Raw genomic sequence first — 26,378 nt, forward strand, 5'->3', positions numbered from 1 at the left:
GGCCCTGTGCCTCTATCCCACAGGATGTGGGTTTGAATCCTGTGGCCATTAGAATGATGTTGTTGGGCTTTGACCATGACAGCTGCTGTAGGGATGCTGGACATTAGCTGACCTGGGCTCAGATCCTAACACTTGCTCTCAGCCGTATATATGTTGGTGTCTCTCATGGACATCAGTATGGAATATGTGAAAAGTATTTCTGATAGTAATTTTATAACGATATATTTATATTTCAGCTACATGATGATAATATATTTTAAATTTACAAAACAGAAATCTTATGATGGGCTGGCCCCCCATCCTGGGTTGTTCCCTGCCTCGTGCCCATTGCTTCCGGGATAGGCTCTGGACCCCCCGCGACTCAGTAGGATAAGCAGTTTGGAAAATGGATGGATGGATGGATCTATGGATTATGGCGCTGTAGCGCCACCATGAGGCCAGCCAATGTGTACAGTCCGTGTACCATCTTATGCTCCTTTTATCTGCTGCAGGTTGTTACAGATTCATTCAGCGTACTGGAGTTATCTACTGCAACTTGTTACACATTTATTTACTGGAAATTATTGTATATCTGCTTTTCTTTTATCTTGTTTAATTTGATCTTTTATTTCTATATTTTATTTCTATTTTATTCTCTCTGGTAATCATTCATGTACTTTTGTTCTAAGTCTTCCTGATGTCATTTTACTTCTATTGTCTCTTTATCTTAAACTTATTTTATAATTTCTGTAAAGCACTTTGGGCTACATGTCTGTATGAAAGGTGCTATACAAATAAAAGTAATTATTATTACTATGGTTATTATAGTTATTATAATTATTATTACTATATTTAGACCTGTGTCTAATTTCTGGCCTGGGTAGTGGAAGGAATACTGCATCAAAAATTACGTAAGATGCGGTATGCTGCCGGAAATTTCAATTTAATTCCAAGGTACACAAATATTGTTTAACTTTGTTGCTTTATTATACAAACCACTTGTCACGTCCTTTGCACATGACCCTCTTGGCTCCTCCCTAACATGGCCCTGATGAGCCACGCCTGTTGCTTGTTACCCCTCGTTGGTACTTGTGTTTAAGTACCTGTTTGTCTCGTCAGCCCCAGTCCGGTCATTGACATCGTATCTGCCTGTTGTTTCTGTCCTCCTTGGTTGGCAGTCCTCCCGTCTGTGATCCCTCGTGGTCCTTTCCTTTCCAGTCTCTGCCCATTTACAGCAATACATCTTTCCTCTTCGTTCCACCACCACGCCTCCCCTCCAGTCCTATAGTTCCTTACGTCACGAGACCACTACGCAGGCAAGTCCAGGAAAACGAAACTTAAGGAAGCAGAAGTGAGGTATAGCCTTAGGATAAGTTGCGTTTAAACCTGTATCACTTGAGCAGCTGTTATACAAACGATGGCGTGTCACAACCAGCAACCGTTTTTTAACCCAGTAAGTAAAATTACATATGGCTTTAGAAAACATGCTATTTAACGGATGTATAGTAATGGGCAAAATATGATCTCCGTAGTTTTCACTTTGCTTTTAATTCGGTATTTTAATGTTAGACAATGTGAATTCACGGCTTTTAACTTTACATCTTGACTATGCCAATTACAGCATCCGATGCTAAACATATCATATGTCATCCTTAACGCATCATATTAAATATATCATCACGTATTTCCACAGACTGTCCCCTTCACCGGTTCTATTCAAGGTGGACTTCAACCTGGGAAAACGATCACCATTACTGGAAAAGTCAAACAAAATGCGAAGAGGTTCAGGACTTAATTTGACATGATTTAAATCTAAACCGGGTTCTATATTAGTACAGGGTTTCCGCTATCTTTCAAGTCGTTAAGAAGTCTGAAATCCAATAATCTGAATTTTAGCCCTTAAAATGACATAGGCCAACGATTTTGACAGGTCTTAGAAATTGACTGGATTTTTAACTAAAATCACGAATCCCACTATAGCTATCTACAGTTTACTGCTGTCGGAAAAAAGTATTGCAGTAAGTTTATTAATCGCGCTCTACGCGAGTACAGCCTGTAAGCCGCTGAGTAGGCTAAGATATTTACAAACATTTTTTCCCTATTACAAGTTATGTATGGGTAATTATACCTGATGCATTATTTTTCTTTGCATAATGTGCAAGTTGCCTACGTTTTTCATTGTCCTTTTGGGGAGCGTAAAAAGCACTTTCATTGCTCCGTCACGCCTTGATGCATGTTATTTTTTATTGCTGTATTGTCTCTTGAGAATTAGTCTAATACGTTAGAATCCCTTTCATTCGAACCAGAGCCGCACTGTACAGCACTATATAATAATATACAAATGTGTACATAATTATTATATATGTATGCATATAATAATGTACTTTATTGAGTAAAATGGGCGGTACCGACGAGAGCGCAGATTAGGGCTGATGCGGGACAATATGGCGAATTCCGCTCACTTAGAGGCCATAGAATGTGCAGTTTTGGCAGTTGTTCGCGCTGCGTTACATGGTATTGCTACACAGCCGGGAGCAACATCATGTACACCTTCCACTGTGACATCGGGAAGCTATGAATGTATTTTCGCCATATTGTCCCGCATCAGCCCTAATCTGCGCTCTCGTCGGTACCGCCCATTTTACTCAAATGGGCGTGGCTAATTTGCATACGTTCTCAACATTTAGAGTCTACATTTAACATTTATATTTAACATTTATATTTATATTTACATTTAACATTTATATTTAACATTTAACATTTATATTTATATTTAAGTTTTATATTTAACATTTATATTTACATTTACATTTAACATTTATATTTAACATTTATATTTACATTTACATTTAACATTTATATTTAACATTTATATTTACATTTAAGTTTTATATTTAACATTTATATTTATATTTACATTTAACATTTATATTTAACATTTACATTTAATATTTATATATAGACAAGCCATTTATATTTACATATGATGAACAATTTTGAACATAATTTACACAGCAAAAAAACCTGATGATCCACAACACCATTGACTTGTAGCTAAATGTCAGAAAATTGCACTAAATGTTGAAAAAGTGGCAAGTACAAAAATGTTTGCTATCTTTACAAACGGCGCCCCATATGCGAGTAATTCCGGGACTCTTCCTTAACATCCTTCATACTTTTTGCCAGCATGGATGTGAAATAGGTCTTAAATTGCAATCACAATGGTTTTAAAATGGTCTTAAGTCTTCAGTTTAATTTGTTGAAACCTGCAGAAACCCTGTACTAACACAAGTCGTATAGCTATGCTGGGGGGGGGGGGGGGGGATCGTGTCCTCTGAGATGCACATAAAATCTCATTTCTGGATCTTGTCCTTTCCGCCAGGTTCCATGTGAATTTGCAGTGCGGGGCGAGAGCTGGAGCAGACGTAGCGCTTCACATCAACCCGAGGTTTGATAATCATCCCACATTCGTGGTCCTGAACACTTACAGGAACTCAGCGTGGGGCGCAGAGGAGCGAAAGTACGAGGCTCCTTTCCCTCGGGGCTCCACATTCACGCTGACTATCGTGGTCAATCGTGACAAATACAAGGTCAGAAGAATGAAACACCGCTCTCATTACCATCACATATTGAATATATCATATAATTATTAATCTGTTTACTGTCTTATAGCCGATTTGAATTAATATGCGAGGAGTAAAGGATCATTCCTATTATATGCATATTTTATGCCCCATCAAAAAATGCCTTAAAGTACTGATATTAGTTTTATTTCATGAAATCAAACAAATAGACCTAGAGGTCAACTGTAATTAGTGTAACTACTTCATCCTCAGTTGTTGGCCAATGGCGACCACTTCATGGAATTTAATCACCGCATCCCCTTCGGTCAAGTGGACACCGTCACAGTGGATGGTGGAGTGGAGCTGGCCTCCATCAGCTTCCAAAATCCCATGGTGAGCCAACAGGCAGGTGGCAACCTGAAAACTACGAAACAAGACTAGCCGCACATTGAATGAATTTGTAGGATCTGAAAAGAAATTAGCTTTGTTGCGTGACATTAAACATTAATGGTATTTTTTCCCTTTGCAGGCTCCATATATGCGACCACGGCAAGCATTTCCTGTATGTGTCAACTTGGAATGAATTTACCGAAAACGCACACAATCAAAATGATTAACTTATGCTTTGGTTGTCGTGGATCACCTGACACTTTTGCACTTTAGTAATTCTCAAATGTATAAACTTAAGGGCAATTTCACATATGGCAGCATGCAGACAACTGGCATATCATGCGTAGGCAGTGGTTTCATGCAATACTCACATGCTTTCATAACTTGGTTTAAAAATTACTGTTTTGGTTCAGCTCACCGCTGCCTTTTCTGAAATTTTGAAACTTTTTTTTTGGGCATGTTATTGTTAAAATGGTTTTATTTTCAGAGTTTGTGTTTCTGCCATTGACCAGACTTATTTAATAGTTGCATTTTCTTCTCCCTCTCTTTTAGTCTTGCTGTCCTCCTCCACAGGCCTTTCCTGTAAGTATTCACACGCTAACAATGCTAACTGAAGGAGTGCTGCGGCGATCTGCAGTGCTGTCGTTAGATGTCATGAGACGCCTGAGGGCAACCGGGAAGAGAACTCCATGAAAAACAAACTGAAATGAACCATTTACAACGAGGGGAATCATAGTGGAGAGGCAAATACAAAAAAAGTGAACTAAAGAAACTCTACGGTTGTGTTTGCTTCTAATGAATATGAATAACTGTTTGTATTATTAACAAAATGACTTTCTTTACTATTTCAGCCACAGTATGGTGCATTTCCGGTAGGTACCAAAAATTAGCATTACTGTTTAATTTGGGTAATTTGAAAGGTGTTCTCTTACCATTTTAGTTGCAGGTTTAATTGAATCTAGTTACCAAAGGATGACAGTTAGCTTACAATTTTTTTTATTTGTCTGAGTTGTCATCTGTCACATAGGGGATTGTTTTTATGTTGTACTCGTTTCTCATAAAAGAAATCCAACAATCCGGGATTGCATTTGGTTCATGGCGTAGGCATATTTCCTAATTCCCGAAAAAATGCAACACTTCATTGCAGTTTTTAATGTTGGCATGGCAGGTATGTGGCTTCACTCCAGATTCGAAAACAGGTTCCACTTGAAAACCGGTTCCAAGATTTTCAATCCATTGGAATCGTATGTCTCCAGTGGTATCAGATCCTTACTGATGCCGGCATGTTATAGAATGCTGTCAGGGTATAAACCGTGAGACAGAATTCATGTTGACATGACATTTTTTGCCCTCTAGACCAAGGGCGTAATTATAATATACATTATGGGGACACGTTACCCCCCCCCCCCCCCAATATTCAGATATGCTAACAATGTCCCCCTCAATGTATATTTTATAATTATGTCTTTGGTCCCCCCATAACAACATTTCAAGGGTACTTTTTTTTTTGCAACGGTGTCTTGTCAGTATTTCTTCTTGGGAAGAAAGGCCACAATCATATATGTTTGCTAAGAGAATATCCCCCTACAGGGAAGTAGGTAGCTTCCTACCTCACGGTGATTTAATTTAATATTGTTGCCGTAACTCTTTATTTTACAGACCAGGCCTAGATATTCTCCCTCCTATGTAAGTACACCCCCCCTCGATTTACGATCCAATAACTGTCGTTGCCGTGGTGTTCACATCACAGTGGGTGTGGCCAGACTGTCCTGGTGACACCAATTGTTTTTTGTGCACCCAGGTTATTCCGTACAAGACCACCATACGTGGTGGACTACATGTAGGGAGGAACATCACCATCCAGGGCGTGGTCCATCCTGATGCTAAAAGGTCTGGTGCAAGCAGGATCTCACACCTGTATGACACAGATCATTTATATTGCGTTTGATTTATTTAGCAGGTCATTTATCCAGTGACATACAATTGAGAACCAGATCAGATGGTTCCTGGAGCAATTGAGGGTTAAGGGTCTTGCTCAGGGGCCCAACACTGAAATCAGCATACTAAACCACTGAACCACACACAGCCCCATGGTGTGTGTTACACCAGAATGTAGCTTCACACATTTAATTAGTTATTTGCACACAATGGTGATGACAGTCACTTTTCACTTTATGCATTGAAAGCAATTTTTTTTCAGCCTGAGGTCATTCCATCAGTTTGAGAGGTTTTGTTCTCTGAATCATGTGCTTTGTCCCCTTGCTGATCATTGGGGTTTAGAGGTAAGGAGACACAGGACAGGAGAAATAACAAAAAATAATGTCTTCTTGACATCTGGTCACAGGTTCCACGTAAACCTGAGCTATGGCTCAGGGATCGCCTTGCACTTGAATCCCCGCTTTGACGAGAATATGGTGGTGCGCAACAACCAGGTGCAAGGCAGATGGGGCACGGAGGAACGTTCCGGAGGCATGCCCTTCAGCCGAGGCCAGATGTTCACGGTAACAAACACCACCTCTACTCCTTTTCCATCGAATTTGCTGGAGTTCTTGTGTCACAAGTGTACTGTGGTTGGATATTGAAGCATCTACCAACTGCTTCTCAAGTACAGGTTCGTGGAGAGTCTGGAGTCTGTCCTAGGCAACAAAGGGCACAATGCAGGGGTACATCCTGGATGTGAACACAGAGCACACAGAATTACACACTTACTCTACATGTGTCAGTTTGTATGTTTTCCTTGTGTCACTGTGGATTTCCTCCAGGTACTCTGCTCCCCACTTTAACTGCAATGGTCACATAATGAGTCCATGCTTGATACTGGTGTTTGCAAAGTATTTATTCTATGGTTAGTGTATCTTGGAATATTTGTATTTGAAACTTTGTTTTCATGGTGTTCCAAGCAGAGGTGGAGATTTCAGGTCCAAACAGTACAAATCCAGACCAAGATTTTGTTTCAAAAAACCAGTTGAGTATAGTCAGTCACAGAGTGACTTTAAAAAAAATAAAGCTGTAACAGTGTACAACAAATAAATTAATTTTATTTCCTGTGTGTGCCTTCTGGACCAATTGTAGAATTCGTGAACTTCCCACCTCCTAAATCAAGTGCACGTCACGTTATCCAAATCACCATACGATGTTAGCTGCCCCCACTACCAGAGGGAGTTTTTGGATCAAATATTGTGCACGTGCCCTGCAATAGACTGCCACCCTTTTCAGGATATCTCCTCCCTTGTGTCCTGTTTTTCAGTGGATAGGCTCCAGACTCAACATAACCCAGTACAGGAAGAGCCCGTGTGGGAAAAATGGGCGGAATAGATGACTGTCGTTATGGATATTAAAGCTAACAATGATTTAAATACGATAAACTCAAGTAACCTCCAATGTTCTGGAAGTCATGTTGCTAGTCACACTTTGCTTCTCTGTCTTCAAATATCTGCTTCTTCTCTGAGGCCTCATTCTTTCTTTTCAGATGATTATCATTTGTGAAAGTCACTTGTACAGGATTATCGTCAATGGCGTACAGGCATTCACCTTCAACCACCGCCACCAGAATTTACGGCAGATCAGTGTCTTGGATGTGGATGGAAATCTGACCTTGACCTCAGTAACGTTCTGAAGAAGGCAGGCCGCTTATCAGATTATATGATAAAACTAATAAAAAAACAATCTAATATATTTCTAATTCTGCCAACTTTTCCTGTATGTGGCCATGAATAAATTGATGTTGAAATTCCTTTTTCGTCGTTAACCGAACTTTACCGGCAGTGATTCATATTTAGTGAAGGCTTTGGCTAAATTCTTTCATACATAATACAACCAAATTTTTGTAATTAGTGATGCACCGACTGCAACGTCTTGGCTGATTCCGATTTTTTTTGCAAGTGTGACCTGCCGATACAGACTTTTGCCGATTCACATTTTCTTTATAAGAACTATAATTCACAGCAAATACAAACATAAACAAATTTTTCTTCAATGCAAAATTTTACTTTCATAATAAAAAATTAATAGACTTAATTTCCAAACTCGCCTAAGTTACAGGATCTTCTCTCATTTGAAACAGGTCTCAAAATAAAATAAAGTGATTGAGAAGAGATACAAATAACAATTTACTTAAAGCTAGTTGCTGTACAGCCAACTTTATCTGACATTGTCTGTACCAAACAAGAGCAGGTGTAACATATTTAAATAAAACAATCCATAGGTTATAAACCTCCAAATAAAACTTTATATACAGTAAAATCCCATTATAGCGGACTCACATATAACGGAATTTCGCTGGGGGAAATTTTGATGGGAAAATAAACAAGATTTTGAAGCTTAAGTTTATGTATATCGATTCATTCATCAACCAAACTTAAATTTCATATTTCGCGTGTCAAATATTGAAATGTGATTAATTTAGATTAATTAATTACAAAGCTTCTAATTAATTAGATTTTTTTTTTAATCCGGTCCTGCACGTAATTATTACTATTATTATACCTTTGTCTTATTTCTGGCCTGGGTAGTGGAAGGAATACTGCATCAACAGATTTAAGAATCAGAATCACTTTGTTTAACATACTTGGTGAAATATACTAGGAACTTGACTTGACACCTGCACACATGATGGACATATAACATATTACACAAGCAAATCAGTACAGATATTATATAAATATTACATAAATTCAAGGAAACTAAGGAAAGCATAAAATAAGAACACGATGAATATTTCATTCTTAGTCATGTACAAGGGTAGTTATAACTTGCTGAAGTTTGACTGGCTGTTGTCAGCCATGTTTGATGAGTAGATGAACTGTTGTTATTTGATCTGTTGGGACCATGACTGTGAACGCTAATGCAAAATTTAATCTTTTTATGTCCAATGGTTTACGAGTTATACGTTATTTTGAGTTATAGCTCCACCTATTGGGCGATTTTTATTACATTACAGAGAGACAAACATGGAGGTGACAACGAACAGGAGTATAGAAGCGAGCAGGAGCAAAACAGCAGTGGCCAGTCCTGACTTCTAAATCCCTCTGCTCATCCCTCATTTTCTCACATCTGAATCTCTTAGCAGTCGACAATCCAGCAACAAATATAGGGGCTCTGGTACCCCGGTGGAGTACATAGCCACCTGTCTAGGAACAACCAGGAAGCAGAGAGCACTGGGGACAAGTTTACGGACCCATGACTCACATTGCACCTCAGCAGCCAAATTACGACACTGGATTCCAGGCGCCAGAAAGAGCCGGCTCAAGAGGCCAGTGTAAGCAGTCAGCCCACCACCCAGCACACATTCAAATTGCTCCAAAATGGCCTCATTATACAAACTAATTAAAAACATGCACAATAGGTGAGGAAAAGCTAGTTCAGTTGTAGCAGGTAATCTACCTGCTACAATGATATCTATCAATACCTGCAATCTCCATTACAGTTCTTTATCAAGGATGACAACAGCTACACAGTCTGACAAGTTATAGAGTCCTCTGATAAACATTTCAGAGGCTCTGCTGGCCTCTGAGAAACAGATATACTCAGGGTGTTTTTCCACCACATCAGGTACTGAACTTTTGGTACTACAAGAAAATTTGTATTCAACGGCCCAACCCTACCTTCTCAGGTCTATGTTACTATGAGAAAAACATCTACTGAATAAAGTTTGCATACGTACCTATGTTCCTGGGTTCTACGTATAATCCCACTGCAAGTAAATAACTAAGGACTGGACAATGGTGTCTGACTCTTCCTACTAAGTCCAGTATGTCGTCACAGTCCTGACCGACAGCCCACAGTGTTTATAAGCGTTGCTTAGAGTATGAGCTTCAGGTTCAGGGTGACAGTGCACGTCTAAGTACTTGTGCATGTAGGAAGAGGGATGGCCACTGGGATGCCAAAACCCCCAATAAATTAACTACCTTCCTGGTGAGTACTGAGAAGGCAGAGGACAGTAGCAAACATAATTTAGAGGCGAAGTCACCCACCAGCAGTTGACAAGGGAAGCCACAGTCATACAGCCCTTATTGTAATAAAGAGAGTCACTTTCTCAATGGATGTGACAGTTTCACACAGTTGACCAGAGAGCGGAAGGCAACCTGGATTAAGAGTAACAACCACTGTTGGCGATGCAGTTGTAATCACCATGCAGCCCAGTGCCCCTTGAAAGTCCAGTTTGTTGTGGAGGAAGCCTATTACTGCTTGGGCAAAGCGTGAGTAGTTGCATCGGTCCATGAAAATAACATCCACTAGAAAGTACTGGCTTTCAAAACCTGACCAAATAAGAGAGATAAGAAGAAATTTTTAGTTTACTTTATTTTAATTAGCATCAGAATAACAATGGATAATCACCAGTAATCACCTACTAATTATTAGTCATTCCGATACAGTTCATTTTTACAAAAAATATTTCACAAGAAATATGCATATTTTTACATACTGGCATGACTAACAAACGCATTGCAATATTGTAATGCATGTAATTTGCATTACATTCTTATAAGTATATTGTACTTTAATTTACTGGTGTGAATGCTATCTACTTAATTCGCTCAGCAATGACGATGTTCAGAACGCTAGAGTCTCTTGCATCGGTAGTTTCGTCGACAACGACTGATATTTTTTTTCCCTTGAAGCTTCTGTCACACAGCCTCCATATGCTGCTGGAACACACGGGGTAAGTGGGCTTGAGGGAGGCTACTCTCGTGTTCTGGCAGCAGTCCTCCTTGTTTACAGTGCTAGACCAACAACGGACGTAGCTTTTTCATTTTTTCTAAAGGAATGTCTGACTTGGCACACAGCATCAAAATCTTCAGTAAACTCACGTCTTGTTTCGGCTGATTTGTTTGCATGACCTAGACTTTGCTAGAGTGAGCGGTTCGCGCTAGTTTGCCTCTTGTCTCTGTTTCTGATGTCAGTCTTTGTCTGTAAATGGTCGTCACGTGTATTTTTTGCGGGTCCAGTCTATCGTGTGCTGGCAAAACGTACGAAACAGTTGTTCTTCCGATTCATAAAAACCGTTTGGGTATTGTTCTGCTCTATACTTAGCACTAAGAGTCGAATTCCGTAATATTTTGAGGACTTAGGTGTTTGTCTGTGAGTTTGTGTGGAAAGCTGAGTCCCGCCTCAACAGGTAACACACAGGGGGCTGCAGCGCCCAAAATTTATTAGAAACCATTGCTTTGCTTTGCCCACACACTTATATCAGCGAATTATACGACATCCCGCGTTTTACAACGGATTCCATTTTATTTATTGAATTCTGCGATTCCGTCCTTGTTTTCCGTATCCTGGAAATCATAGGGCCCTAGAAGAGCAACAGGTTAAAACAACATTTTAGACGCTGCTTAAGGTGAGTTGTGATTTTTTTTTTAAAGCGGGCGACTCATGTGGTCCTTGGGGGCACCATGTTGGTGACCCCTGCACTAGAGTAACTCATGCGACCATATGTGCAGTTGCGTAAAAATCAGCGTCATGGTTATACAATGATATTATTATTCAAAGCAAAATTGCTCTGTCAGGGTCTAACACGAAGGTAAGCATTTATTAAATATTTGAGATAATATATGCTGCCAAATTTTTTTATTTAATTACAACGTACACAAATATTGTTTAACTTCTTGCTTTATTATACACTCCACTTGTCACGTCCTTCACACCTGACCCTCCTGGCTCCTCCCTAACATCCCAGCAAACACAGAACGTTCAGGAATCGTTTCCTAAAGGTTCCCTGAAGGTTCTGACCTTTAGAGAACATTCTAAAAAGGTTACACAAAATGTGACCTTTTACGAACGTCCCTAGAACGTTCTCTAAAGGTCATATTTTGTGGAACCTTGGGAAAACCTTTAGGGAACGTTTCCTGAAGGTTCTATTAAGGTTACGTTTTTGTAACCTTTTTTTCGAACGTTCCAAGAACATTCTCTAAAGGGCACATTTTGTGGAACCTTGGGAGAACCTTTAGGGAATGTTTCCTGAAGCCTCTACTAAGGTAATTTTTTTGTATCCTTTTACGAACGTTCTGTGAATGTTCCCTTGAGGTTATTTCTTATAGAACCATAAAATAACCTTTAGGGCATATGGGTTAAATGCAGAAGACACATTTTGTTGTGCACTGTGTGCTGTGGTGTGGCTATCAACACTGATCTCTAAATTTGACTGCCCATTGAAATTGTTTCTAGCGTGTACTCTATTAAATCCAAAGAACGAGAGCCCATCCGGGTATTCCATCAGTACTTGACCCATGAACTTAATCGATTGGTCCCTGATAGAGCGCCAGATTTGAGTAACGCGCTCGCGAACGTTACTCGTCGTCTGGGGAAGCAGCGGCTTAGAGACAGGTGATGTAAATGTTGTATAAAATGTCTAACTATGTTTGTCATATTATATGAAATGATTTCTGAGAAGATTTCATGTAATAGTTTTACCATTACACGCACTAATCTGACAGGATTTCTAAGGCTTTTTTTTACTATTTGATTCGCGTATTTGACTTTCAACGTAAACTAGCTACGCTAACCTGACAGGATTTCTGAGAGAATTATATATGTAATACCCCGAAACTCTAATTAACTCGGAGCAGTGAGCTTCAACATGATGTTTTCTGCACTTACATTTAGTCATTCATGACCATTGAAAAATGTTAATGTTATAATACTGGAAAAAATATTATGACACGTAGGGTTCGCAAGTTTCATCGAATGTTTAGACTTTAGAGTGAGATTACATCTATTAGGGCCGGGGTACTTGAAATGTTCATTTTGGCTGCAGTGACCCCTCGGCCCCATCCATTTCTTTACAGTGTGATTTTGCTAACTTATTTTAAATGTATTTTGGTATCCATCATTATAAATATACAAATGTATCATACATATGTTGTATAATAAAAACATTTGAACAAGCTAATGTTTAATTTCTGTTTCTGATATTTAGTTATAACGAATTATCAGAACTATATAAGTTTTTGCATTTGTATATTTTTGGGATTATTTAGGACTTTTGATAATTTTGGTAGGCTAGTTCGGTGTTTTACTAATCCTCGTCGGGAATTGGGGAGAGAATATTGAATTATTTGAGTCCAGGGGCAGTAATTTTACAATGCCAACTTTGGATATTTGAACTCCACGTATCAGGTAGGAAAATTAAACTGATAAACGTTACATGGACCGTACTTTGAACAATATGTGGTTGCTGTACTGCAGGGGGGACACTGGCATAAAACTAATATTTTATGTGAAATGTGGGGGGGTCCAAACGGACACGTCCCCTCAGATTTAATGGCAGCGACGCCCATGCTATACTGGCAGGCAGGCCAGTGCAGACCATTAAATATCCTGTAATTGCTGCGCTGTGAGGAAACCCGGTAGGATATAAAGAATAATAAGAAAAAAACTAGGCGATGCCACATTTTAATATACATTTTGTATATTTACCGCGAACTTTGGAGAATGTCATACGAATGTTTGGAGAACGTTCCGCGAACCATACAGTTTCTCAAAAACAAACGTTCCGGGAACGTTAAGAAAACTTTACTGAATTACGTTAGCGGAACGTTCGCTTAAGTGATCCTGGGAAGGTTCGCGGAAATTGTTCGCTGGTATGGCCCTGATGAGCCACGCCTGTTGCTTGTTACCCCTCGTTGGTCCTTGTGTTTAAGTACCTGTTTGTCTCGTCAGCCCCAGTCCGGTCACTGACATCGTATCTGCCTGTTGCTTCTGTCCTCCTTGGTTGGCAGTCCTCCCGTCTGTTATCCCTAATGGTCCTTTCCTTTCCAGTCTCTGCCCATTTACTGCAATACATCTTTCCTCTTTGTTTCACCATCACGCCTCCCCTCCAGTAATGGCACCTCCTGTATCTTTGTCTCTGGTTATTATATCACAAAATGTTTTGAACAGTACACTCTGTGTGGAGAAGTGTACTATCTGAGCAAGTTTCATTTACGTAGCACATACAGAGCCAAAATTCAAAGGGGGTGCGCCTCCCCACTACGCAGGTAAGTCCAGGAAAACGAAACCCTCTTAAGGAAGCAGAAGTGAGGTATAGCCTTAGGATAAGTTGCGTTTAAACCTGTATCACTTGAGCAGCTGTTATACAAACGATGTCGTGTCACAGCCAGCCACCGATTATTAACCCGGTAAGTAAAATTACATAAGGCTTTAGAAAACATGCTATTTAACGGATGTAAAGTGATGAGCAAAATATGATCTCACATTGCATTTAATTCAGAATTTTAATGTTAGACAATGTGAATTCACAGCTTTTAACTTTACATTTTGACTATGCCAATTACAGCATCCGATGTTGAACATATCATATGCCATCCTTAACTCATCGTAATAAATATATCATCACGTATTTCCACAGGATGTCCCCTTCACCGCTTCTATTGATGGTGGACTTCAAGATTGGAAAACGATCACCATTACCGGAAGAATTAAATACGATGCGAAGAGGTTCTGGACTTAATTTAACTTGATTTAAGTCTAAACCGGGTTCTATACTAGTACAGGGTTTCCGCTATCTTTTAAATCGTTAAAAAGTCTGAAATCCAATATTTACAATTTTAGCCCTTAAAATGACATAGGCCAACGTTTTTGACAGGTCTTAGAAACTGACTTTATTATTAACTAAAATCACGAATGCCGCTACAGTTTACTGCTGTCGGAAAAAAAGTATTGCAGTATAAGCGATCATAAGTTTAAAATCGCGCTCTACGCGAGTACAGTCTGTAAGCCGCTGAGTAGACTACGCCACAATAGGCTAAGATATTTATAAACATTTTTTTCACTATTACAAGTTATTTATGGGTAATTATACCTGATGCATTATTTTTCGTTGCATAATGCGCAAGTTGCCTACGTTTTTCATTGTCCTTTTGGGGAGCTTAAAAAGCACTTTCATTGCTCCGTCACGCCTTGATGCATGTTATTTTTTATTGCTGTATTGTCTCTTGAGAATTAGTCTAATACGTTAGAATCCCTTTCATTCGAACCAGAGCCGCACTGTACAGCACTATATAATAATATACAAATGTGTACATAATTATTATATATGTATGCATATAATAATGTACTTTATTATTACTGCGTGGTAATGTCTTGCTGTATTTATCAGTTCAGCTTTACCATAAGTACGAAAGCTACACGACTATCACGCTGTATATGGGGTCCGCGGGTAGTTTTCTGTTATCTACGGTTTCGGTTATCCGTTGTCTTAAGCACGCATCACCCGTGGATACGGGGGGACTACTGTACTTTTATGAAGCTGCATTAACGTAAGTCTCGCTTTTAGATGTCTTTTGAGGAAAAAAATATTTATTACACTTTAACGAAGCCAACATGGACCCAATAACTACTACTTGCTAAACATTAACTGTGTAGCCCAGTCAGAGTTTTATCGGAGCACGTCCAGTTAGTGTTGCGATATGGTGTGGGCTATCTCCTCAGCAATGATAATAATTAATAAATAACTTAATGTTTATGATGAATGTGAATAAATAAATTTACTTTGCAAGGAATTCCGGGACCCTTCCTTAACATCCTTCATACTTTTTGCCAGCATGGATGTGAAATAGGTCTTAAATTGCAATCACAATGGTTTTAAAATGGTCTTAAGTCCATCCATTTTATAAACTGCTTATCCTACTGGGTCGCGGGGGGTCCAGAGCCTATCCCGGAAGCAATAGGCACGAGGCAGGGAACAACCCAGGATGGGGGGCCAGCCCATCGGAGGGCACACTCACACACCATTTACTCTCACATGCATTCCTATGGGCAATTTAGCAACTCCAATTAGCCTCAGCATGTCTTTGGACTGTGGGGGGAAACCGGAGTACCCGGAGAAAACCCCACGACGACATAGGGAGAACATGCAACCACTGCACCACCATGCCTCCCCCTGGTCTTAAGTCTTCAGTTTAATTTGATGAAACCTGCAGAAACCCTGTACTAACACAAGTCGTAAAGCTATGCGGGGGGGATGGCTTCGTGTCCTCTGAAATGCGTATAAAATCTCTCATCTGGATCTTGTCCTTTCCGCCAGGTTCCATGTGAATTTGCAGTGTGGGGATAGGGCCGGAGCGGACGTAGCGCTTCACATCAACGTGAGGTTTGATAATCGTCCCTCATACATGGTCCTGAACACCTGCAAGAACTCAGCGTGGGGCGCAGAGGTGCGAAAGTACGAGGCCCCTTTCCATCGGGGCTCCACATTCAATCTGGTTATCATGGTCAATCCTGAAAAATACAAGGTCAGAAGAATGAAACACCGCTCTCATTACCATCACATATAGAATAGATCATATAATTATTTAATCTGTTTACTGTCTTATAGCCGATTTTAATTGATATGGGGGGAGTAAAGGATCATTCCTATTATATGCATATTTTATGCCCCATCAAAAAATGCCTTAAAGTACTGATATTAGTTTTATTTTATGTCAAATAAATTGACTTCAAGGTCAACTGTAATTAGTGAAATTACTTCATCCTCAGTTGTTGGCCAATGGCATCCACTTCATGGAATATAATCACCGCATGGCCTTTGGTCAAGTGGACACCGTCACAGTGGATGGTGCAGTTCGGCTGTCCTCCGTCAGCTTCCAAAATCCCATGGTGAGCCAACAGGCAGGTGGCAACCTGAAAACTACGAAAACAAGACTAGCCACACTTTGAATGAATTTGTAGGATCTGAAAAGAAATTAGTTTTGTTGCGTGACATTAAACATTAATGGTATTTTTTCCCTCTGCAGGCTCCATGTACACCACCACGGGATGGACTTCCTGTATGTGTCAACCTGGAATGAGGTTACCGAAAACGCACACAATCAAAATGATTAACTTATGTTGCCCAAGAAAATGAAAATGACTTATACTGCATTGTCAGGATTGACTTTAAGTAGAAGTGTCAAACTCTGCACATTTTTTGAGTTTCCGCTCATTTAACACACCTGATTCAGCTCCTTGTGCTAATTACCACACAGCTCTTGATCTGAATCACTTATAATAGAACAGGGAACGAACTAAGCTACACAGGGCTCCACCCTTCTAGGACTGGATTTGGGCATCCCTGACTTAGTGTCAATGCTTTGGTTGTCGTGGATGACCTGACACTTTTGCACTTTAATAATTCTCAAATGTATAAACTTAAGGGCAATTTCACATATGGCAGCATGCAGACAACTGGCATATCATGCGTAGGCAGTGGTTTCATGCAATACTCACATGCTTTCATAACTTGGTTTAATTGGTTTAAAAATGACCATTTTGGTTCAGCTCACCGCTGCCTTTTCTTGAAATTTTTGGGCATGTTATTGTTAAAACTGTTTTAACAACTGTTTTTTTAATGTGTTGTGTCATTGACAAGACTTTTTAAAAGATATGTGTTTTTGTCACTTTTTTTTTACTCTCCTCCTTCAGAAGCTTTTCCTATAAGTATTCACACGCTAACAATGCTAACTGAACGAGTGTTGTGGCGATCTGCAGTGTTGTCGTTAGATGTCATGAGACGCCTTAGGGCAACTGGGAAGAGAACTCTATGAAAAACAAAATGAACCATTTACAATGAGGGAAATCATATTGGAGAGGCAAATACAAAAAAGTGAACTAAAGAAACTCTACAGTTGTGTTTGCTTCTAATGAATATGAATAACTGTTTGTATTATTAACAACAAAACCGTCTACTATTTTAGCCACAGTATGGTGCATTTCCGCTAGGTACCAAAATTTAGCATTACTATTTAATTCAACACACAGAAAAGACAACGCTAATTTGAAAGGTGTTGTCTTACTGTTTTAGCTGCAGATTTAATTGAATTTAATTACCAAAGGATGACAGCTTACAATTTATTTGTCTGAGTTGTCATCTGTCACATAGGGGATTGTTTTTATGTTGTATTCATTTGTCATAAAAGAAATGAGAGGTCCGAGATGGCTTATCGTTCACGGTTTGGCTGTGGACATGTCCCCCTAATATTCAAATGTGCTCACAATGTCCCCCTCAATATATATTATAATTACAGCATTGCCCCCCCCCCCCCCCCAATGATAACTGTCCATCACCTCGCTGCTCTCCGGTTATTTCTCAAATCTTATGATTGGGACAGTGTGACTTGGCACTTAACCATCTCTCCTACTTGACTGTCTCTGCCGGCCAATAGAGGATGGGCTCCCCCTTTGAGTCTGGTCCCTCCCAAGGTTTCTTCCTTCTTGGGAGTTTTTCCTTGCCACTGTCACCTTTGGCTTAATCACTGGGGGCTTTGGGTAAGGATGCTGTAAAGCGCTTTGAGACGATGTAATGTTGTGATAATGCGCTATACAAAAGTAAATTTGTTTGTTGTTTGTTTGTTGTAACTCCATAGCTACAGCCTTACTCTAGACACGGTAAAAATGCCTGTATTTAGGTGTCATTAAGTTTAAACATGCATTTTTATTCTGCATCAACACAGGACAAATGTCCATGTTGAAGGGTTTTCAGTACTATGCTATACTGAGGGCAGGCTAATACTTCTCTTTTTAAGGGTTAAAGGGTTCAGTTTGAAATGCAATATACTGGTTACTATATGATATTTTGGCTTTTAATAATAACCGCAGAAACAAAGAGGTTCACTGTTTTGTCTGATATGCTGAGTTATATGTCTAATTTGGAGTAAGTGAAGTAAAAGGAGCAAAGTAGTCAGGTCTAGAGTGGGATTTAATTTCTGACTGTGATTTCTGACACTGTTTCCATTAACTTATCCACTATCTAGGCTGTTGAACGTAGATTCTTGTCACCTCATCAAACAAGGCACGACTCAAATGCAGGCTGCGTTCAAACAAAACCCCACGTAGGGGGTGTTTATTAAGACAAACAGGCCGGGTTCACTCATGTTGACAGGTTAGAGCTTATTTATACTTGACACTCACAACGTGTATGCGTACATGTCATGGTCACTGTGCATTTTCTGCTAATGTACCTGAGTAACAAAGGAGCAAACACAAGGCAGCTGTGGCTGGTTAATAGGAGTGCATGAACAAGAGGTAAGACTAACGAGCTCCAGACGTGGCTAGTTTAGAGCCACGCCCGAGTGGAAATGAGGAGATCAGACAGGTTTAATATCAGATTTTTATGGCATGGAAATGTTTTCAAAGTGCGCATCATGTCATGAGACTAAGACGAAGGGCAGGGGAGCAGGTGAGATGACCAGAACAAAAGGGGGTTTATTCAAACTCAAAAGAACCTAGCAGGGAAAACAACAGGCAACCCAAGAGTCAAGTCAGGGCACAGACAACAGCGGGGCAGAATGGCAATGATGGAACTGGGGAACATAAGATCGGGAAGCACTTACATACAGGACTAATGAGGGAACAGACAGGAGGCAGCTGGGAGTGGTTAACATGAGGGCGGGAACGAGAGGTGAGACCAGCGAGCACCAGGTTTGGCTTGTTAGAGTCATTCCAGGGAGGAAGCAGGACATGACATGATTACTGTTCCACGCAAATTCGGAAAAAATACATTGTGTAAGAAGATTTATTAAAAATGTTTTGCACACTGATCATATATTTAACGCACACTTTCAAGCCACTCCATGCTTTAATATCAGTGAAACATGCCTGTAAAGATTACTGTAAAGTAGGGGTGGGCATACTTATTGCCCCCTGGCTGGGCACCTGTTCATTGGGGTTTACCGCAGTGGACGAGAGGGTAGCCTCCCATCACCTTCGGGTGGGGGTCGGTGCCTGTTGTGGCAGCAATCCTCGAACCGGATGCCGTCAAGCTGAAGAAGGAGTCCTATTGGGCCTTTTTGGCCCGTGGGCCTACGGAGGCAGCTAAGGAGTACTGGCAGGCCAAGCGGAACGACTTCCAGACGACTTCAAGGAGATTGTGATCCACTATTCAGCAGCTCAGGGCGGGAAAGCGGAGCAGCATCAACACTGTTTATGGTGGGGATGGTGCACTGCTGACCTCAGCTTGGTTCGTTGTGGGTCGGTGGAAAGAGTACTTTGAAGACCTCCTCAGTCCCACAGACACGCCTTCCAATGAGCAAGTAGAGTCTGGGGACTTGGGGGTGAATTCACCTATCTCTGAGGTGGAGGTCGCTGAGGTGGTTAAAAAGCTCCTTGGTAGCCAGGCCCCGGGAGTGGATGAGTTCCTCGAGGCTCTGGATGTTGCGGGGCTGTCTTGGTTGACATGCATCTGCAGCATCGTGTGGACATTGGGGGCGGTGCCTCTGGATTGGCAGACCAGGGTGGTGGTCCCCCTCTTCAAGAAAGGGGACCGGAGGGTGTGTTCCAACTATAGGGAGATCACACTCCTCAGCCTCCCTGGTAAGGTCTATTCGGGGGTGCTGAAGAGGAGGGTCTGTTGGATAGTCAAACCTTGGATTCAGGAGGGGCAGTGTGGTTTTCGTCCTGGCTGTGGAACAGTGGACCAGCTCAATACTCTCGGCAGGGTACTGAAGGGTGCGTGGGAGTTTGCACAACCAGTCTAGATGTGTTTTGTGGACTTGGGGAAGACATTGGACCACGTCCCTTGGGGAGTCCTGCGGGGAATGCTCTGGGAGTATGGGGTACCGGGCTACCTTATAAGGGCTATTCGGATCCTGTACAACTAGTGTCAGAGCTTAGTCATTGTCGGCAGTAAGTCGGACTCGTTTCCGGTGAGGGTTGGACTCCGCTAGGGTTGCCAGGGCATTGATGGTGTCTGGTTTGGTGACCTCAGGATTAGGTCTCTGCTTTTTGCAGATGATGTGGTTCTGTTGGCCTCATCAGACTGTGACCTTCAGCTCTCACTGGAGCAGTTCGCAGCCGAGTGTGAAGCGTCTGGGATGAAAATCAGCACCTCCAAATCCAAGACCATGGTCTTCAGCTGGAAAAGGGTGGAGTGCTCTCTCCAGGTTGGGGAGGAGGTCCTTCCCCAAGAGGAGGAGTTTAAGTATCCCGGAATCTTGTTCACTAGTGAGGGAAGGATGGAGCGGGAGATCGACAGGCGGATCGGTGTGGCATCAGCAGTGATGCAGGCACTGCATCGGTCTGTTATGGTGAAGAAGGAGCTGAGCGATCTACATTCCAACCCTCACCTATGGTCATGAGCTATGGGTAGAGCCTGAAAGAACAAGATCGCGAGTACAAGCGGCCGAAATGAGTTTCCACCGCAGGGTGGCTGGGCTATTCCTAAGAGATAGGGTGAGGAGAGACTCAGACTAGAGTCGCTGCTCCTCCGCATTGAGAGGAGCTAAATGAGGTGGCTCGGGCATCTACTTAGGATGCCTCCTGGACGCCTCCCTGGTGAGGTGTTTCGGGCATGTCCCACTGGGAGGAGGCCACAATCAGATATGTTTTTGTTACTCTGTCAGACATTACAGATCATTTGAAGAGGTCGCTAAGAAAATATCCCCTTACAGGGGTGTAGGTGACTTCCTACATGACTGTGATTTAATTTAAGTTGCCATAACTCTTTATTTTACAGGCTATGCCTAGATATTCTCCCTCCTATGTAAGTACACCCCCCCTCGATTTACGATCTAATAATCATCGTTGCCATGGTGCTCACATCACAGTGGGCATATCCAGAGTGTCCTGGTGACACCAGTTGTTTTTTGTGAACCCAGGTCATTCCGTACAAATCCATCTTACGTGGTGGACTTCGTGTAGGGAGGAACATCACCGTCCAGGGCATGGTCCATCCTGACGCTAAAAGGTCTGGTGCAAGCAGGACCTCACACTTGTATGACACAGATTATTTATATTACATTTGATTTATTTAGCAGATCGTTTATCCAAAGTAACATACAATTGAGAACCAGATCATATGGTTCCTGGAGCAATTGAGGGTTAAGGGTCTTGCTCAGGGGCCCAACACTGAAATCACTCTGCCAACGATGGGATTTGAACCAATCCCCTTCTGATCACAGGTGCAGCATACTAAACCACTGACCCACACATGGTGTGTGTGACGCCAGAATGTAGCTTCACGCATTTAATTAGTTATTTGCACACAATGGTGATGACAGTCACTTTTTACTTTATGCATTGAAAGCAATTTTTTTCAGCCTAAGGTCATTCCATCAGTTTATGAGAGGTTTTCTTCTCTGAATCATGTGCTTTGTCCCCTTGCTGATCATTGGGGTTTAGAGGTAAGGAGACACAGGACAGGAGAAATAACAAAAAATAATGTCTTCTTGACATCTATACACAGGTTCCACGTCAACCTGTGCTATAACTCAGGGATCGCCTTGCACTTCAGCCCCCGCTTTGACGAGAACACAGTGGTGCGCAACAACCAGGTGCAAGGCAGATGGGGCACAGAGGAACGTTCCGGAGGCATGCCCTTCAGCCGAGGCCAGATGTTCACGGTAACAAACACCACCTCTACTCCTTTTCCATTGAATTTGCTGGAGTTCTTGTGTCACAAGTGTACTGTAGTTGGATATGGAAACATCTTCCAACTGCTTCTCAAGTACAGGTTCGTGGAGAGTCTGGAGCCTGTCCTAAGCAGCAAAGGGCACAATGCAGGACACAACACATCATTAATCTTCTACGCAAATTTGGAAAAAATAAATTGTGTAAGAAGTTAGTGATTTATTAAAGATGTTTTGCACAGATCATATATTTAACGTACACTTTCATGAGACTTAAAAGCCACTCCATGCTTTAATTTCAATGAAACGCGCCTGTAAAAATTACATGAACGCAAAATTAAGGCATGTGGCTTCCTACCGAGCAAGAATGTGGCCTGTCTGTGATTCCCCTGAGGACCGGAATGGGAAACACTGGACTTGGACATCCTGAATGTCAGCCTTAGTGCATCATTATGAAATGAGTAAATATTGTGGGCTGGTAGATAAAATTATTTGAGCATTTAGTCTTTTTCACTTCATCTGTACTACATTTTTCTTTCCATTTAAAAAGTAAATTTCCAAAACTCCCTCAGTCCTTTTTTTGTGATTTTTGAGATGTGACCGCAAATGACCTAAAGCCTAAAAGGCTTATGTGTAATGGTCACATAACAAGTCCATGCTTCATACTGGTGTTTGCAAAGATCTATTCTATGGTTAGTGTATCTTGCTATATTTGTATTTGAAACTTTGCTTTCAAATCTAAACCAAGATTTTGTTTCAACGAACCAGTTGAGTATAAAGAGTCACATCACAGAGTACTCAACTGGTTTGTTGAAACAAAATCTTGGTCTGGATTTGTACTCTCTGGATCTGAAATCTCCACCTCTGCTTTGAACACCATGAAAACAAAGTTTCAAATACAAATATTACAATAACAAATATTTAATGCCTCTCCAATAAAACTCAGAAAAACACATATATATTTAATAACCAAGTTCACCAATTTAAAACAATATAAATCGCTAGCCGTAAATGCACAGTATGCTAGCACACAATTAGCGATATTAGAATAAACCATTTACTGAAATCTTGCATCACTTTCCTTACTTCCTTTTGTCAAAAAAAAACTTAAGCTATAACAGTGTACAACAAATAAATTAATTTTATTTCCTGTGTGTGCCTTCTGCACCAATTGTAGAATTCGCAAACTTCCCGCCTCCTAAATCAAGTGCACGTCACTTTATCCAAATCACCATACGATGTTAGCTGCCCCCACCACCAGAGAGAGTTTTTGGATCAAATATTGTGCACGTGCCCTGCAATAGACTGCCACCCTTTTCAGGATATCTCCTCCCTTGTGTCCTGTTTTTCAGTGGATAGGCTCCAGACTCAACATAACCCAGTACAGGAAGAGCCCGTGTGGAAAAATGGGCGGAATAGATGACTGTCGTTATGGATATTAAAGCTAACAATGATTACGATATATACAAATACGATAAACTCAAGTAACCTCCGATGTTCTGGAAGTCATGTTGCTAGTCACACTTTGCTTCTCTGTCTTGAAATATCTGCTTCTTCTCTGAGGCCTCATTCTTTCTTTTCAGATGATTATCGTTTGTGAAAGTAATTTGTACAGGATTATCGTCAATGGCGTACAGGCATTCATCTTCAACCACCGCCACCAGAATTTACGGCAGATCAGTATCTTGGATGTGGATGGAAATCTGACCTTGACCTCAGTAACGTCCTGAAGAAGGCAGGCCGCTTATCAGATTATATGATAAAACTAATAAAAAAACAATCTATTTCTACTTTTGCCAACTTTTCCTGTATGTGGCCATGAATAAATTGATGTTGAAATTCCTTTTTCATCGTTAACCGAACTTTACCGGCAGTGATTCATATTTAATGAAGGCTTTGGCTAAATTCTTTCATACATAATACAACCAAATTTTTGTAATTAGTGATGCACCGACTGCAACGTTTTGGCCAATTCCGATTTTTTTGCAAGTATGACCTGCCGATACAGACTTTTGCCGATTCAGATTTTCTTTATAAGAACTATAATTCACAGCGTATACAAACATAAACAAATTTTTCTTCAATCTACTTTCATAATAAAAAATTAATAGACTTAATTTCCAAACTCCACTAAGTTACAAGATCTTCTCTCATTTAAACAAGTCTCAAAATAAAATAAAGTGACTGGGAAGAGATACAAATAACAATTTACTTAAAGTTGGCTGTACAGGAACTAGCTTTATCTGACATTTTCTTTACCAAACAAGAGCAGGTGTAACATATTTAAATAAAACAATCCATAGGTTATAAACCTCCAAATCAAACTTTATATACAGTAAAATCCCGTTATAGCGGACTCGCATATAACGGAATTTCGCTTATAACGGATAAACAATTTGGTCCCCAGGGCCGCTTTTAACTGTAGTTTTGTTCGCTATAACGGTGATGCAGGCTCACAAGGCGCATGGCGTGCCGGTGATATCCAGCGCAGATACGTTGTCGGGATTATTAATAGTCACGCATCTGGTCATGTAAAGTTGGATTACTACATGTACAATATAATAATTTATTCCACAAGTGTGTCTGTTGCGGTGTGGCATGAGTAAATGGTGTCCTGTAGTTGTGTTCTGGGCATACAGCAACTCTGGATATAACGGACTGTTTTGCCAGGTCTCTTTAAGTTATAACGGGATTTTACTGTACTATACTCTTCCAAATAATAATATGTGCAGGGAAATATTATTAATGCCAATCGATCGTATGTTATGCACATAGGCTACAATTCTTAGATCGCTAATCAGCTAGATTAAGATCTGGCTTTTTCATACCTTCGAACTGTACAGACATTATAACGCAGAGGGTTAATATTTCGCTAAAACGGTTTTACTTAGCTAGTTTTGCAATTTATTGATTATTCGTTTTCAAGATATGTATAGTACAGTCAAACCTCGGATTGCGAGTATCTTGGTTTGCGAGTGTCTTGCAAGACAAGCAAAATTTTTAAATAAATTTTAAATGGATAAACCAGCGAGTATTACGAGTATTACGTATACGCTTTGTCTGCCAAGTGGCACGTGATCACAACTAAGCCGTCGGTTCATCTCTCTCCCCTGCTGCGGGATTGTGGGTAATCGTCTCCCAGGGTCGGTCTCAGTCGGCGCGCCTCACTCGTATAGTCTAAAATTTAGTAGAAAAGCACCACCCGAATGAGGGTGTAGCAGTGCGAGCGATGAATCTGTTTAACAACAATGCAATGTCCACATTTCCGCGCACTCGAAAAGGAGACAAAAGCAGCTGTCATTGGATAGGTTCCTTGTTAGAGTCGCACAAAAAGAAAAACATTCCAGTGAGCTAACAGACAGCAGTGATCCCGTTAGTTATAGTGAAAGTCGTCCTACAAAATAACCCTCTTCTCCTCTCTCTCGTCTCCCTCACACCATCCACGATTCTTTTCAAAGGTAAAGTGCAGGTTAATTTGTTTTATGTTTTTTTAACTTTATATTTTGTATTAATAATTTTATATGAATATTTTTGGGTTGTGGAACGAATCATCTGAGTTTCCATTATTTCTAATAGGAAAACTTGCTTTGATATACGAGTGCTTTGGATTAGGAGCACGTTTCTGCAACGAATTATGCTTTTACTGTATATGTTTAATAGTCTGTTTACCTCCGATGTTCCACCATGTTTTCCCCATGTTTTACTTTGGCTCAGTGGCACAAACGTGGGGTATGCAGTATTTTCGGTGCATCGGTCACGTTTTGTCCATTAGAAGGGCACTCAATGAGACACTCCTTCACATTTTCTTGCTCAGTAGGACACATCATCATAGTATCTTGCATGAATTGGGCACTGTAGATGAATCTCAATTTTATTGATTATGAAGGCCTGCAAATTATGGAATTTTTGCCAATTTAGAGGGCAGTTTAGTGATTTTTTTCAACCAACTGGGCATCAGGAGGGGGTGGTCCCCCCCCCCAACAGAGGTTATGATCTGTGTGCTACATTACTGTATATTTTACAGTTTACATTCCATTTTTCTATTTAAATAAACATTTTAAACCTTTACTTGCTGCCGAATCCCAAATTATACCGAAAGCAGCATTAAATCTTCTTCATTTACTTTTCC

At 40.7% G+C, this 26,378-nt stretch overlaps 2 protein-coding genes and 1 long non-coding RNA gene across 4 annotated transcripts; 2 read left to right on the top strand and 1 right to left on the bottom strand.

Annotated features, from left to right (window-relative positions):
- The first annotated feature begins 1,060 nt into the window (after nucleotides 1–1,060).
- Nucleotides 1,061–7,666, top strand: LOC125725039 (galectin-9-like). Of its 2 annotated transcripts, none has more exons than XM_049001590.1 (11): nucleotides 1,061–1,432; nucleotides 1,673–1,761; nucleotides 3,362–3,569; nucleotides 3,816–3,947; nucleotides 4,072–4,104; nucleotides 4,485–4,514; nucleotides 4,784–4,804; nucleotides 5,592–5,618; nucleotides 5,734–5,822; nucleotides 6,277–6,433; nucleotides 7,402–7,666. In XM_049001590.1, the coding sequence occupies exons 1-11, from the start codon at nucleotides 1,397–1,399 to the stop codon at nucleotides 7,546–7,548; spliced, it is 969 nt and encodes a 322-aa protein (XP_048857547.1). In that variant the 5' UTR covers nucleotides 1,061–1,396; the 3' UTR covers nucleotides 7,549–7,666. The 2 variants fall into 2 exon arrangements, with proteins under 2 accessions (XP_048857547.1, XP_048857548.1); XM_049001591.1 differs by having other exon boundaries at nucleotides 1,071–1,432; nucleotides 3,816–3,935.
- LOC125725044 (uncharacterized) lies at nucleotides 3,147–16,443 on the bottom strand. Its single transcript, XR_007387290.1, has 3 exons — nucleotides 16,396–16,443; nucleotides 15,845–16,148; nucleotides 3,147–3,245 (listed from the first exon to the last, which is right to left on the bottom strand). It is a non-coding gene; the product is annotated as an uncharacterized LOC125725044 (long non-coding RNA).
- LOC125725040 (galectin-9-like) lies at nucleotides 13,922–24,039 on the top strand. Its single transcript, XM_049001592.1, has 9 exons — nucleotides 13,922–14,047; nucleotides 14,278–14,366; nucleotides 15,955–16,162; nucleotides 16,407–16,526; nucleotides 16,664–16,696; nucleotides 21,358–21,384; nucleotides 21,500–21,588; nucleotides 22,087–22,243; nucleotides 23,833–24,039. The coding sequence occupies exons 1-9, from the start codon at nucleotides 14,012–14,014 to the stop codon at nucleotides 23,977–23,979; spliced, it is 906 nt and encodes a 301-aa protein (XP_048857549.1). The 5' UTR covers nucleotides 13,922–14,011; the 3' UTR covers nucleotides 23,980–24,039.
- The last annotated feature ends 2,339 nt before the right edge of the window (nucleotides 24,040–26,378 follow it).

Source organism: Brienomyrus brachyistius, unplaced genomic scaffold (assembly GCF_023856365.1).
Source record: "Brienomyrus brachyistius isolate T26 unplaced genomic scaffold, BBRACH_0.4 scaffold59, whole genome shotgun sequence".
In the NCBI taxonomy this organism is placed as follows: Eukaryota; Metazoa; Chordata; class Actinopteri; order Osteoglossiformes; family Mormyridae; genus Brienomyrus; species Brienomyrus brachyistius.

Excerpts from the sequence above, each read along its gene's own strand:
- LOC125725040 (XM_049001592.1), top strand. The coding sequence starts at position 14,012 with ATGTCGTGTCACAGCCAGCCACCGATTATTAACCCG. Across the intron at positions 14,367-15,954 it reads ATTAAATACGATGCGAAGAG|GTTCCATGTGAATTTGCAGT; the intron begins GTTCTGGACTTA and ends CCTTTCCGCCAG. Across the intron at positions 21,589-22,086 it reads GTCCATCCTGACGCTAAAAG|GTTCCACGTCAACCTGTGCT; the intron begins GTCTGGTGCAAG and ends ATCTATACACAG.
- LOC125725039 (XM_049001590.1), top strand. The coding sequence starts at position 1,397 with ATGGCGTGTCACAACCAGCAACCGTTTTTTAACCCA. Across the intron at positions 4,105-4,484 it reads GACCACGGCAAGCATTTCCT|TCTTGCTGTCCTCCTCCACA; the intron begins GTATGTGTCAAC and ends CCTCTCTTTTAG. Across the intron at positions 6,434-7,401 it reads GCCGAGGCCAGATGTTCACG|ATGATTATCATTTGTGAAAG; the intron begins GTAACAAACACC and ends CTTTCTTTTCAG.